This window comes from Alligator sinensis, unplaced genomic scaffold (genome assembly GCF_000455745.1).
Source record: "Alligator sinensis unplaced genomic scaffold, ASM45574v1 scaffold758_1, whole genome shotgun sequence".
Classification (NCBI taxonomy): domain Eukaryota; kingdom Metazoa; phylum Chordata; order Crocodylia; family Alligatoridae; genus Alligator; species Alligator sinensis.
Window position 1 is genome coordinate 708,501 of NW_005842457.1, and position 14,498 is coordinate 722,998.

General features: G+C 44.5%; 1 protein-coding gene across 1 annotated transcript in view; it reads left to right on the forward strand.

Annotated features, from left to right (window-relative positions):
- The window catches only part of SLC4A1AP (solute carrier family 4 member 1 adaptor protein), a gene marked incomplete at its 5' end in the record, with an annotated part of 25,523 nt that extends 24,894 nt beyond the window's left edge, over window positions 1-629 (forward strand). The window contains one exon of the mRNA XM_006030676.3: window positions 348-629. Within this exon, the coding sequence (XP_006030738.1) occupies window positions 348-397 (50 nt within the window). The remainder of the gene's footprint in view (window positions 1-347) is intronic.
- Window positions 630-14,498: the final 13,869 nt, after the last annotated feature.

Genomic DNA, 14,498 nt, shown 5'->3' on the forward strand with positions numbered 1-14,498 from the left:
GCTAGATACTCATCTAACCTCCTCTTGAAGACCCCCAGGGTAGTGAAGACCCCCAGGGTAGACATAGGAGGATTTGTTACTTGTCTGAGCTGCCATAATGGGGACATTAAAGAAACCATATCAATGGAAAAGATTTTGTAACCTTGCATAGATATTGCCTCTGCTGTTGGTAAGTATTTTAAGCATGTGTCAAAAGGAGATTGGTGTTGTGGAATCCAAGTCTTAGTTGTTATCCTCTTTCTGCCTGTCTGACAAGTGCTCTCCAGGGATAAAGTTTCATTCTTTGCTATGAGTTGATCTTGAAGGGCAGTGCTGTTTGTTTTGTTTTGTTTTTCTTTGTCAATCAGGTCAAAGTGGAGATGGGAAGACTCATCTGAATGAAAAATATGGCTATTAAGCCTCCCCTGCTCTCTACGAAGCAGCATGGTCTCTCTGACCCCAGAGCCACCTCGGTCAGCTTCCCCATATACTGTTGAGTGAGTGGCAAAAGAGTCGTCTCTCCATTTGCTGTTCGGGGTTGCAGGGCATCAACACTCACTCTGGTAGTTACCTCCTATTCACTGCTTTTGTGCTTTTGTTTTATAAAAAAAATCTTAAGACTCCCAGATCTTGCCCACAGTATTCTTTTTTCATCCCTCCCTTCTGCAGTTGGGCTGGTCTTTGTTTGATGTGAAAATGTGTAAACAAAATAGTTGTGTATTTTCCTTTTGTATATAAAAACAAAATCTCTACATCATGCTTGATGAGTCGGGCCTAGTTTTATATAATAAACATGAAAAAGCTAATGTTTCTGATACTTAAGAAGTCATTATGAGGGCAACTGTGACCCAGAATTCAAGAGTTTTCTTAATAAAACTTGTTTCATTTTAAAGAAAAATTAAAGCAATGCTGCTGAAGCTTTTGGAACTCAAATACAAAAGACCTTCATGTGAAATTGGCAAGGAATGCTAAGAAATGAGATTATGTAGGGTGTGGAAAAAAATCTCGGATGAAAAACTGAAAAAAAAATTAGGGTGGCTTACCTTTAAAGCCACAAAAGAAGATATGACAAAGGAATGTAAAAAATCAGTTGTTTGGAGATGGTGCATCAGGAGTTTCTCTTCCTTTATGAGAGAATAAAGGACAGGAGGACATTCAATGAAATTTAATGGTGACCTAATACCACTCAAAGGAAATACTTTACAGCATTGACTATAATTCTGGATATTCTTGTTACTTGCAGATATATCCAGTCCCTCACTGAATCTTGCTCAGTTCTTAGAGAAAAGAACATTCTCTAGCGACAAGATTCAGTCTAATTACATATGACATGAAAAAAAGTATTAAAGGCATCTAACCCTTGCTCCATTCGGCCTGATATCTTTACAAGGTACAGGTTATGTAGCTGTGTAACTTCTTGGACCTTTCTTTGAAGCATTTGTTGTTGGCAACAGGGTACTAGACTTGAAAGTCTGAGCCAGCCAGGGCATTTATATGTAAGGGACCTTTATAGAAATGTTTATTAAATTTTGTCTTGTAAACAAAGAAATAAGTATGTTGCTGTGATAGCTGTTCACCTTTTTTAAATTTCCATGTACATAATGCCTGGGCTTGGGTATAGTCTCTCTGAGCCACTACTTTTTTTCCTTGCTCAATAAGTTGGTTGTTTTGTTAGCAACCCCCTACCCCACCCCCTTACACTTAAGTCTAGAACCAAGTAACTTCAACCACTCACTTCATGTCCCCTTACCAGTGATTTTGCAGTCATAGGTAAAAAGAAAATAGCCTCCAGATGGAGCTAGTGAAACAGATTATGGGGCATCCTAGCACTCCTTCATCTACACCAGTGGTTCCCAACCGTTTTTTTACCGTGGCCCGGTGGAAGCAAGACTGGGTGCACGGAGCGAGCTGCCTCCCTCCCGGGGCTCCCCTGCTGTCCAGCTTTAACCCCAGAAGCTCAGCTGTGAACCCAGAAGCCGCTCATCTGGGTGGACAGATGGGGCTGCAAGGGGGGACTTGTGCCACGAACCTGAGGTTAACCTGCTGCAGCCTATTATTTTGCCACGTCCCGGTGGTTGGGAATCTCTGATTTACACACTGCATTATGTCAAGGATTCCTCTTCTAGAGCTCTAACTTATCTCCTTCCTACCTTTTCTTTTTCTTCAACCTCAATAAAATGCCTTCAGGCTTACCCCGGTGACTTTGCAATTAAATCCACTCTGTAGGGGAAGCATGATTTCAAGCCTGCCTATTCAGTCACCCAGCTAATGAGCTGGGTTCGAACTTCTGCAGTTATCGGCAGGACCTGTGCACATGTACATAGCACTGATGCAATCATGCGGTCCATGCACCAGGTTATCTTCAGCATTCAAGAAGTAACTATCTAAAGCTGCTGTTTCCTGTGCAGAACACATGATAAAGTCACTGTATTCTCTGTACCATGTGTTTACTTCATTATCAAAGTTACTTTCCATTGCCTCAAAACTTTCAGTTCTTTATATTTAAATGTATAGGGTATCAGTGCCCCAAAGCCTCTGAGCACCTAATATCTGGGCAGCTGGCTGAAGGATACCTGGATTTGGAGTTCTGCACATGAAGCAATTCAGGTGTTTTGATCCTGCAACGCAGCACATTCTACTGTTTCGGGTTATACAGTTTTACATATACACCTGGTATTGTATAAACGACACAAGTTTTCTACAGGCTTGTGCTTTAATATTCTGGTGACATGTTAGAAGCTTTCTACTTCCGTCTTGCCTATTGAGTAAAAGATAGAAGGGTATATCTGGAAACTTGGAAGTCTAACACGTGCGGATATGTTTTCCAGTAGCCAGGCATGTCTATACGTGTATATTGGGCATGTGTCACAACATGAATGTATTGCATTGTTTCTGTCTAGGGCAGTGGTTCTCATCCAGGGTGCCACAGCACCCTGGAATGCCCTGGCATCCTTTCAGGGGTGATGTGGAGTGCCATGCAATGTTAGCACTGTTAGGTGTGTAAACGTGATTTGGAAAACCCCCAGAGATTTCAAGTAGAAATCCCTAGCATTAAAAGCATTCTGCTGTTTTGGTCTTTCCAAGTTCTTTGCAACAGAAGAATACTTCTCTAGTATTTTTCTATATTAAAAAACAAGCAAAAGGCATTTTTTGAGGCATGCATCAAGGTTTAATGTTTAAACCATTCTGCATTCAGGCTCCCTAATTGTCTAGACAGACTCAATAGAAATTCCACTTTATAGTGCTTCAGTCTTCTGCTTTGCCTAGCTTCAAATTCACTCTGATCTCAGGCGAAAATGAGTTTTTAGTCTCCCAACATGGTTGTGCAGCTTAAGTCTTGCTGTGGCTCATGACTGTTCCAGGGCATCCTAGACTAGAACCTCGCCTCTAAGTTTTGTCAGCAAAGTCTAGCTCAGCTGCCCAGCAGCTAGCTAAGGACACTTGCAGTCTGTTCAGCAGTTGGTGCTCTCCTGCAGTCTTCTAGCAGAGCTGCTGTAAGGGAGCTGTGCAGAGCTGCCTGTGGATGAGCACGCAGTATAGTGACTTGGTGGGGATGGCTCATAGGCATAGTTGTTTGTATTGCAACCTTGCCTAAAGGGTCAGCCAGACCTAATGTATTCAGTACAATTTTGTAAATATTATAATACATGGTTTTCTGAAGAGGAAGACCTTACCCATGCAGCTAATGAAGTCTTCGGTAGATCTTTGTGCCAAGGGAAGAGTAGTTATTTTTTACTATGCACTAAGCAGTGAATAGTAGGTACCTGCTAAGTTTTGTTTTGTTTTTGTTTTTTGAAAAGTGTCATGTTCCCTCATGACTGTACATCCTATCCTGCCAGCTAGTCCCTGTCTAGTCAGTGCACTGCTGCTACTATAGTCCTCTTACTGAATTGCCCTGTCAGTGTCCCCCTCTTGTCTTGTATCAAGTGTGGTTCAACACCAGACTACCCTGCCTGAATCTTGCTATAAGTTTCTCTTGTAAACTGCACTCTCACTTCTATCTGAACTATTCCTTGGTGTAAATCCTCTTTTGTGAATGCCTTCCCCTTCACTCCTATTATCCTCAAAATAGGCTTCTATCAGGATTTTCAAAGGTGCATTTGCAAAGTAGGACAGAAAACTTGGCTACTAAGCTGGGCTATCAGGTTCTTTTTTGCTCAGGGCCTTCATAGACCTTGTTTACCAGGCTGAGTTTTATAAGTTGCTTGCTCTGTGGGTGGGCTGCTACCTATTTCAGGCATCATTCATAGAATCGGCGTCTCAGAATGGTTTAGTCTACCCTGCTTGGCTCCTGCTGCCATAGCCCCCATAGCTGAAATTCCTCCCCACACCCCCTGTTCTAGTAGAGATGCAGCTCTGCCAGCAGGAGTTCTTCTGCCCTTTTTTTTTTATCAAGTTCCTCTGAGCAATAGAATTTTTGCTAACATAGCTACATCGCCTACAGGCCGTGATCTTTTCACACATGTGGCCAATGTAGCTCTGACAGCAGAACTTCTGTAATGTAGATGCACTGTAATGGACATGAGCTATGCCTCCCTCTGTAAAGAACTTGGCATCATATTCTATAAATAACTGAATTAACATGAAGGCAAGAAAGCAGGGTGATCTACAAGTTTTTTCTTATTGGAACTGGTCTGGATCTGTTCTGGTTTGGATAGGCAAAGCTTTGTCCTTGCCATGTTCTCCAGGAAACGAACAGCTGTGCTGTCTGCCCCTCAAAGTGACTGAGGTTTTGCTGGTGTCAAAACAGCATGTTATAAAGATACTCAGGTCTTGTAATTTGCTTATCAACCTTCTTATCCCTAACCACAAATAGTCACCCCCATTCTCATTACACTTCTTGAAGATACATCAACCAAGACAGTTTCATAACAGTAAGCCAGTAATGCCCTATTAGCTCTTATATGCTATTGTATGCAATTATGGGGTCTGTGGTGAAATGATTTATTTTCCAGCACTGAAAGCATAGCTGACCATTTTGTTGCTGCTCCTAAAGCAGCTCTTTTGGCTTCAGGTGTGTCTCACCACAAAGCAGATGCAACTCTTCTTCCTGCAAAATTAGCAACATCTGCCTGCACACTGAAATGGCATCTGTTTTTGTTATGCTCCTAAAAGGAAATGTACTGTGAAGTGCTTACAGTTGATGAGCTGTGGTATTTCTTCTATCACTCAAGTCATGGGGACAAGGTTTAAATGTGGGTCAGTGGCTTGGGCTCAGGCCTGGGCATGAGTAATAGCTGAATTCTCAAGAATTCCATGCACTTGGGGACTTGCCTGAAGTCACTTTCTCTTTTATTGCCTTCACTTACTCAGCTGTAAAATAGAGATGCTTTTCCTAAGGAAATATTGAGAGACTTCATGGGTGGAATTATGGTCCTTTTGAAACCAATGGCAAAACTGTTAACTACACTGAGGCCCCACTCTTCACTGTATTTGCAACATGCTTTGACATTCTCTGCTGCTGCTGTTTCTCATGTCCTTGTCATAAACTAGATTTTTTTTTCCAGAATTGTGCACATTTGTGATTGTTGATGACAAGGTATGTAGCAGAATTTAGCAGATTCATTGGAATCTGACAGGGCCCACAACATGAATGCTTCTGCTACAGCTGTTTTATGCTGAAAGGTGCTATATAAAATATCTTAGTAGGAGAAGAGGAGAGTGCAGTTGCAGATGAGGAAATGGAGGAATGTGAACAGTGGCTAAAGCTACTGTGGGAAAGCAGTGCCAGTCACTTGGATGGGATCATAAAAGGAAGCAATATAGGGGTGTGATGTGTCAGCTGGAGAACATCAACATCCTGGAAAGAATATAGCAAGGAGGACATGAAAAAGATCTCTAACAAAAATAATGCATTAATTACAAAAGGTGCCTAATAACTTCAAATTATGCTGAAGTCAAAGGGATGTATAGCATCTCATTACCAGGCTGGAAATCAGCATCTAATTAATTTGAGGTGAACACCTGTGAAAACAGTGTACTAATGCAGCAAAAGCTACAGCATCTGCTTATGTGAATCACCTTGCATTAGCCTAAGTGGAAGAGAAGGGTGGGGGGACACAGAAGGAATATGAAAGTTAGCAAAGAGGGAGCAAATGGATGAAAAGCAGTGTTCCCAGAGCTGCTGGGGGCCAGTGATGGACACCAAAGGGGAGGAGTTTGCAATGTCACTATGCCCAAGACACCTGGCAGATGCATCCTTCCTGCTCCATAAACTTAGCTAAAACTAAAGTTAGCTTAAACTGTGGTGGTGAAGATCCTTGCTTGCATCAGAGCAGTGATTGTTCCCTGACAACAAACATACAGGGTGCTTTCCTTCATGGCTATGAGGTAACTTTGAGAGACTGTAGCTCTGATTTAAAAAAAAATACATTCATTTTTTAAAAAATAAATGGCATGCAAATAAAAGGAATATAAAGAAATCCATCTTGGAGGGAAATGGCTATATAGCCCACTTTCTACACAAGCTGGAAGTGTCTCCAGTACAGGAAATGCCATCAGAAATAGCCATTGCATCCATGAACAGTGTCCACATAGAGTTTTTTTATGTTCTATTCATGAGGTGAGACGCTGCGATTCATTGTCCATTGGTGATGGGAACCTGTGAGATTCAGGAATGATCCCCTCCCCATCAAAAGATAAGAATGGCAACCAACAACTGTCCCAATTTCTCTCTCAGCTGTAAGAGAGAACAGGGGCACAATCCCAAACCAGCACAAATGAGAATACATGCAGCTTCTAACCCAGTTTGTCTCAACCATGGAGTACTGCAAGATCCTTTGAAGAGTGAAGCAGGAAATGGGAGAAGATAAGCAAACAAGACTCAGGCTCACCCTGCTTGAGCATTCCTCTGACTGCACTGCCCTGCCCCTCTGCAATGAGGTAAGCACTGTCATCAAGTCACATAAGTTATGGAGGGGTGCCTTCAGTCTAAAAAGCTTGAGAACCACTGTTCTAACACATTGCACCTTGCAAGTTTTCAATACTTGGCATTGGCACTTCTTATGTCTTTAGCATTAATATAAGGTGACTACTGTATAGCAGTGTTGAGATGCAGCCAGGTTCCCCAGGGCAAAGCAAAAATGGTTTGCCATCATAAATGCAGGGCTGCCAACAGCAGCTGCTTTTTTTTTTTTCCCCTTTCCCCTCACCCCCAGTTACATGACTGTCACTGTATATTTAGGATTATAAGCACCTTTTGTAGTCTTGTTTGAAAGTAATTAAAAGCTTACTCACTGTAGGGCAAAAGTAATTGCTTAACTACTGAGGATCGGGGTACAAGCTAAAGTGACCCTGTGGTTAACTAGAACCAGCTAACATAATTTTAACTTCTCCCTATACTACGTGCTAAGATGTGCTTAGTATCCTGCTAGTTGACATACAATCCCGGTGGAGACGAGGCTTGATTAGAGAGGGTTTTAACTATGAATGTTGGTCCAATTTGTATCTGTGTTGTGTTTAAAGAAAAAAAATGTATGCCTGCCCAGAACTTTAAAGGGGAGGGGTTTTTTAGTTTAGTGTGTGCAGGCCGGGAGCGACCCAAGCCCTTTTCGCGCTGCACGCGTGCTGTGGCCAGCAGCCCGGGCACACCGGGTCGGAGAGGGAAGGCCTTCGAGCTGGAATTGGGCACAAACGCGTATCGGTAGTTTTAAAGATTATTTACTTACACCGAGATGGCAGTGGTGTAGGCTGGAAAGCTTGCTTGAGTTGCAGTTACAGACAGAAAAGAAAACAAAACTCGAACCTGCAGGACACGAGGGTACGTCGCAAAGGGTTCCCGCGACGGGAAGATGAAAATACGAGGGTACGTCGCAAAGGGTTTCGGCGACGGGAAAATAAACCTGCAGGACTCGAACCCGGGTAGAAGAGCTCTGAGCTCGGTCGTAAGGGCTCACACGAAGTTTGCTAGGCTCCGTGGGTCCTCCTGTTCACTCATCCACACGAAGTTTGCTAGGCTCCGTGAGTCCGGTTCTCTTGCCCACGGGAGGGATACGTCTGGGAATCTATCGGCGATGGGGAAAGGCTAGAGGTTGATCAGACCTCTGTTGCCTGCTTGAAATGCGCTGGGTCCGTAAGGGTCTGCAGCGCTTAGAGGTCTTCACACAGCATGAAGTCTCCTCCTCCCTTGTTTGTGGAGTCCTCCAACTTGGGCGGAAACCACTCAAGCCTTTTATACGGCTAGCAAGCCAATCGCTAGCCGCCACGTGTGAATAATTTAGAACTGGCCAATAATGGGACTCAAATTAGCATACAAATGGCGGGAACTCTTTGCAATGAGCATTTCTGTGCTGCAACAAAGAAATGCACCCTGCAAAGAAAGCTTCAAATTGGCGGGAAATTCTCCCTTGCACCGGGGTTCTCCTTTGCAGCAGAAAACTCCACCGTGCAAGGAAGCTGCAATTTAACGGGGACAATTTAGCAGTGCCGAAGCACACAAAAACAAAAATCACACCCTTTGGGTTGTGATATAGAGAAATTACACAAAGGACCTGAGGGGCTGTGCAGCAATGGAAAGAGGAAAACAACAGGCACTCCACTGCTGGGCAGATAGTATTAGCTAGTTGGATGGTCTCTTCAAGGAGACCTTGTTCTGTACACATGCTTGTTAAGGAACATTATTCATGCAGGACATCCAACTGCATTCAGCAGAGCTTCCCCCACAAGTAAAGTTACTCATTTGTGCAAGTATATGAAAAATCCAACTCATAGCTAGTCACTTAAACCAGACAGGAAGAAACAGTGTACAGCATATAGTAGGAAACTCTGCTGTTCAAGCAGGAATAGAGAGAATTAACCCCATTGCTCTTTCCATTGTGATTCTCTCATTCTGTGCAAACTCCTGGCCAGTAAATAGTAATCACCATGTAATTGAGGGTTAATTCAATGATTCTCTTCTGTACAGAAAAGTGCAGTGTGAAATTAGCATGGTGTAAGGTTGACAGTATTGTCAATTCAACTCCCTTCCTTTCATTTTCTTCCTTTGGATCCTGTTACCTTTTGCACAAAAAAAAATTCATTTCTCAACTCTCTAAAAAACTTTCTAAAAATAATTATCTTCATTTCTAGCTCTGGTTCTTCCTTTTGTGAGTGTGTGGGAAGCTCTTATTTCAGACTCCTTTAAATAACCAAAGTTAATTTAATCATAAATTTGATCTTCTTCAACACATGCACCCCTACTAAATAAGCTAATATTTTCCCTAAAAAACAGTTTGGCTTGTTTCTGGCTGACCTTTTGTCAACAAAATATGAAGCTATTACTGTGATTGGAAACACTTCTCTCAAGCCAATAAAACAGAAAAAGACTGCAGTTGAAACTGGTTTGGGAAATGTCAAGTGGGCAACTGAACAGCATGAATCATCAAAACCAGTGAAAGAAGCAGAGAAACAATGTGTGAACGGTTATTACACTGGGAAGCTGGTAATTCACTGTATACATAACAAATTCTTCTGTCAAGCTGGGAAGTGATCTTTAGCTTAGTTTCATTGCACAGTCAATAGTTTTCTATGCAATGAACTAGGTCCTGATGGTGCAACCTCATTTGATCATTTGGAGATTCAAGCTGTGAATGTGGCTTGGAGCCTAACATTTTTGTGTTCCTAGAATGATTTTCACTGGTTGTATCTATAATAGTTTTTGTCACGTTCTGGAGAATCGCAGGCTGCCCTTCTCTAACGTAAAAGTGTGTTGTGAACACTAGCTTGATAGGAAAGTAGTCTTTGCAATTCCATGGACGGGAGCAGTAACCAAGATACATGTGCTTATTTGTTAACAGGAATGTCCAGGTGATGGACCACAGTGGTGGCCATTACCTGAAGTTCCCCATTCTGCTAATAATTGTCCTGCTGCAAAAGAGACTAACTAGGTTCTTCTGACTCACCAAGGCAGGTAGTTTACTATCCTGCATAAACATCAGGAAAATTTATCTGCAGATCTCATGGAGTAATGAGTACAAGAAGTGAGCAATCCTGTCCTAGGAACAGCCACACTTGAGAAGGCAGAAGATGATGTCTAGCTGACCATTGTTACCCTGATGGGTAAGTCTTCACTTTACCTATAGTTTCAGAGTGGACCCATCCTGCTAATAGAAACACTGCCAGTCATCGCAGGCAAAGCATTCTTCAGGTGCTGAGAAGCTTTCTTAAGAGACTTGATGTAGTGAAGTAAGGCAAGCCTCAGAATAAATGGAGAGCACATTCTGCAGGCTAGATGGTGAGAGATTTCACTCTGGGAGACTGTTCCCTATGCAAGTCTTCAACCTATGTTTAAGCTCCATAGATGAGCTGGTAGGCAACACACTGGTGGCTTGATCTGACCTCACCTTCCCAACCCAATGGTCTTTCCCCTTCTACCTGCCTGCCTTTGTTTTCTATTTATGCATAAACCATCAAATGATGTGGTGGGAATTCACAAAGCTGGACTAAGTTCACAAGGGGCTTGTCCTGGGGATCATGACATCCCTGATTCACAAAGGGCAGTCCTGGGGATCATGACATATCCTCCCAATGTGCCAAACCCCCTTGGCTGGTTCTCATCCAGTGGTTCCTGACATAAGATTATGAAGAAACAAAGAAGAAGAGAATGCAATGGAGACTTCAGGAAGATGAGCTGCTGTGACAACTTCATCTCTCAGGCACCAGGGGATTCCCTTGAGTCCAGTGGGATTTGTCACTTCCAGCTGAGCCTGTGCACATGGTCATCAGAGCTTTCACAGAGTCACAGTGACACTGAAAGCCCAGGGTGAAAAGACTAACCTATGTATGTAGCACTGTGCTCTAATCAGTGAAGATAAAATAGGACTACAGTATAAAAGACAGAGACATGTGTTTGCCTATAAGTCCTGGTAGTTTTACAGAGTGGATTGTGGTGACATGCAGGCATATAAAATAATATAACAATTCACTCTAACATCATGCACCAACCTTGTAATAATCCCACACAGAACCAGTCAAAAGTAAATGTAAATAGGCTAATGACAATAGACAGTATTGACAATCGGAGATATCAAAACAGTAGCCCTGTAATCCCTGGCTAAGAGTCTTTAAATATATTGCTGTCTATGCATGGTGAAAGGCTTTGCAAATATTGTTCCTGGGACCTTGTCCTTGCAATGTGTCCTGGCATTGAGGAGTAAGTCCACGCTTAGTGGATTATGTGTTATGTGAAGCCTTAGGGCCTGCCCCAGTGCCGGCACATGTGCTGTAATTCCCTGTAATGGGTACTTCAGTGGTTTTTCCTTCCACACGGAACAGGGAGTGTTTTCAGAAGGGAAAATGAAACAATACATCAAAATCCTCAATGTGTTTAACTTTTCCTGCTTTGATATATTCACAGTTACCAGGAAAACAAATGTGCAGGCAGGAAATAAGGAACAGCTACACTAATACACCAGTGAGTGGACAAGAGAGTGAGGCATTGTTAATACCACTCATGGGCCATGGGCAAATGGTTGTAATTCCCCAGTGCCCCCAGTACCAAAGCAGAGCAAGTACTGGTCTGTCATTTGTTCTAATGATCTTGGAATCAGGTGCATTTACTGAAGGTATTTAGTGCTCTGCAGATGGTACATACCAGTCAATACTCATCCTTACCTGCCACAGCTGAGTAGACCTTACAGAGAAGGGCACTAAGAGTAATTATTTGTGCCCAGAGTCAAACAGTAACTCAGTTGCAGAGGCCTCCACCCTCAGCCCTGTTCTCAGCAAACTGGGCCTCTCCTCGCAGTCGCATCCTGTTTTACATACACCATAAGTAAGACATCCCTAATGGCAGCGAGTAAAACACCAATGCAGTCTGTTTCAACTTTCTACCATTCCAGCCCTTGGGTCACAGGGTGGCTTGTGCCTCTTCTCACCCTCAACTATATAAGAAGACGTTTTGCACCCCTGGAGCCACCATGTTTGAGACCTCTTGCCCATATCCCCAGCATGCCCACAGCCCCTTCATCTATGCACACCTTTGGGGACCACTCTGGGATTTGCTGCTCAGCTGCATGCATAGAAATGAAGTGTCCCCAGCATGGTCCTCACCATCCTCCCCACAGAGCCACAGCAGATTCCCATGCTTCAAAGGTGTGCATACATATGAAGGGGCCTGAGGCCTGACCCTTGGTGAGTGGCTCAAACCACCTCAGGAACATCTGCTCAACTTAGTACCCATCCCCATCCCGCAGGCCTAGCAGCTTCTGCATGTGCTGTACACTACACATGGCAGGAAGGGCAGCCACTGGTTTCCAGCAGGGCACCTAAAGTGCTGTTTCACTCGGAAAAAGGAGGGAAGCCGGGATGCTCCTCCATCCCCCTTCAGGTCTCCGTTCCTAGCAGCTAGCTGTGGCACTGCCACCTGTGACAGCCACGTATATCACTTCTCTCTGCTGCATGTCTCTGCACCAGCTCTGGCAGGGAAGCCAGACCACTAGTCTTCCCATCAGACAATAGATGGAAGGAGAATTGTTGGCGGAGACGAGAGGGAGCCAAAGTCCACATATTTTCCTCAGAGGTTTCCCCAGTTGTTCCACCAAGGGGTCAAACTTTGGCAACTCACAGAACAAGCAGTCCTTCTGCCCCTAGCCCATACTGATCCCTCAGGGCAGAGAAATCTGGAGCCCTTCCTACTCTACAACCACTGGCATGGGGGGTGGGGATCTGGTAGGTAACCTGAATCGGGAGTGACCACGGTGAAGGACAAAAGAGGGACCAAGAAGCAGAGACAGGCTCCCGGAGCTACTCACAAAAAGCTCCCCTGCTCCCTCCACAGACCTGATTTCCCCAGCATGACCCACGAGGATACATATGTGGGCTTGGGTAAGAAAGTAGCTATAAGCAATGGACAGTGCATTGTGGCCTAATCTTGCAGTATTATGGACAGCAAGGGAGGGACTCAAAAGCAAAAGAAATACAGGCAAAACAGCAGCATTGCATCCCCTTTAGTTGTGGGGGAATTGATGGGGAGGGCAAGGAAGGCTACTTTTGCTTAAGCCATAATAGTTTCTAATGATCTCCAGCTGAAGGAATGAAAAGCATGCTCTGGGATTCATTAATCTGCGCAAAGGCCTCCAGTCCTTTCCTGGGGAGCTTGGGTGATTGGAGGGATCAATTAAAAAAACCCAGAGAGGGAGGGGGAGATTATTTTAACATCTGGCCTGTGAAATACTAGTATTTCATTTGAAACAGGAGCTGGCCAGTCTGACCAGGCAGACAGGGCCTTTGTGCACAGTGCATTCAGCAGACAGCTGTTTGTCTTTAAAGGGTGCTATTCCAGGGTGGCCAGGAGGGTAAGGAAAGGTAGCAGCAGGATTCAAGATGGCATCAAGAAAAGGACCACATTAGCCAGAAATGTGTCACCTGCAAGGGAAATCCCCTCTAGTCTCCTTCCTGGAAGCCCCAGACACGTGCCAGCCCCACTAGGCACAACAAATTTATGGTACCCTTGAGCATTCACCCAACCATGGCCAGCCATGCTGTCTCGCCTGTGAAGGCAAAAGAGATGCTTGTGGGAAAGGGAGCTTCAACTGCTTGCTCAAAAGCAGTCTGCAAAGGGCAACGCACTGATTGTTTCAGGAAGGCACAGACATCCATGCCATGAACTGCAAATGGAGGGCTGTGTTTGTCATGTGCTGGTTCGCTAGTGACAGTGCCCCCACACACTACAGCCCCTCAAGGGAGCTGTGGGAGCCTTTTGTTAAATGGCCTCAGCCACTTCCATTTATGGCCCTCTTTCACAAACCCAGGTCCCACTCCCAGTGAACCCCTGGCTTCCAGGGATGGGAATTATGGTTTGATTTTGACCCCACGAGATAGTGAGCAGTCCTGCACATCACTCTAAGTCAAATACAAAACTGAGGACTGAGAGATGCATCCCAGCTACCTAGTTCACTTCCAAATACAAACTTTCCTCAATTCCAGGGACGGGGTTTGTGCCTGTGGTCCTGCTGGAGATCCATTCTAGGGTCAGGTCCAAGCCGGAAAGTTTGGATCAGACTATTCCCAGGTTTGGGAAGACCTCTTTGGTCATGCACAAGTGTGGAGCTCTGTGCTTCAACCGGCAGGGTCCTGGCTGTAAAGGCCAGCTTTGCCCTCAGAGACTTCAGTGAATTGATGGGAGGATATGGCCAATCCTCCTCCCTTCCTGAGCCCTGGCTGGGCAGAGAGCTGGCAGGACGTTCTCCCCCTGCCAGCCCAGCTTCCACTGGACAATAGGAAGGACATTCTCTGAGAGCCAACATGGTGGGGTGCAGGCCTGGCTGTGTAGTCACTAGCCCTGTTTGTACTGTCCTGCCTGCAAGGAAGGGTAAGAATTGCCCTGAGGTAAGGCTAGAGGAACCAGTTGGACACTGGTCATTGATGGGGTCAGAGCTACTTTGTTAAGTTTCCTGGATGTATTCATTTTACTGGCATAAGCTGTGCCATTTAATGACACTGTGCTTATGCCCAGGCTCATAAGGGTGTTGGACTAGACCACTGATTCCTGCATAGTTCCCAAAGGCTAGAGAGGGTTTTCACCCCAAAGCAAGGTGTAGAAG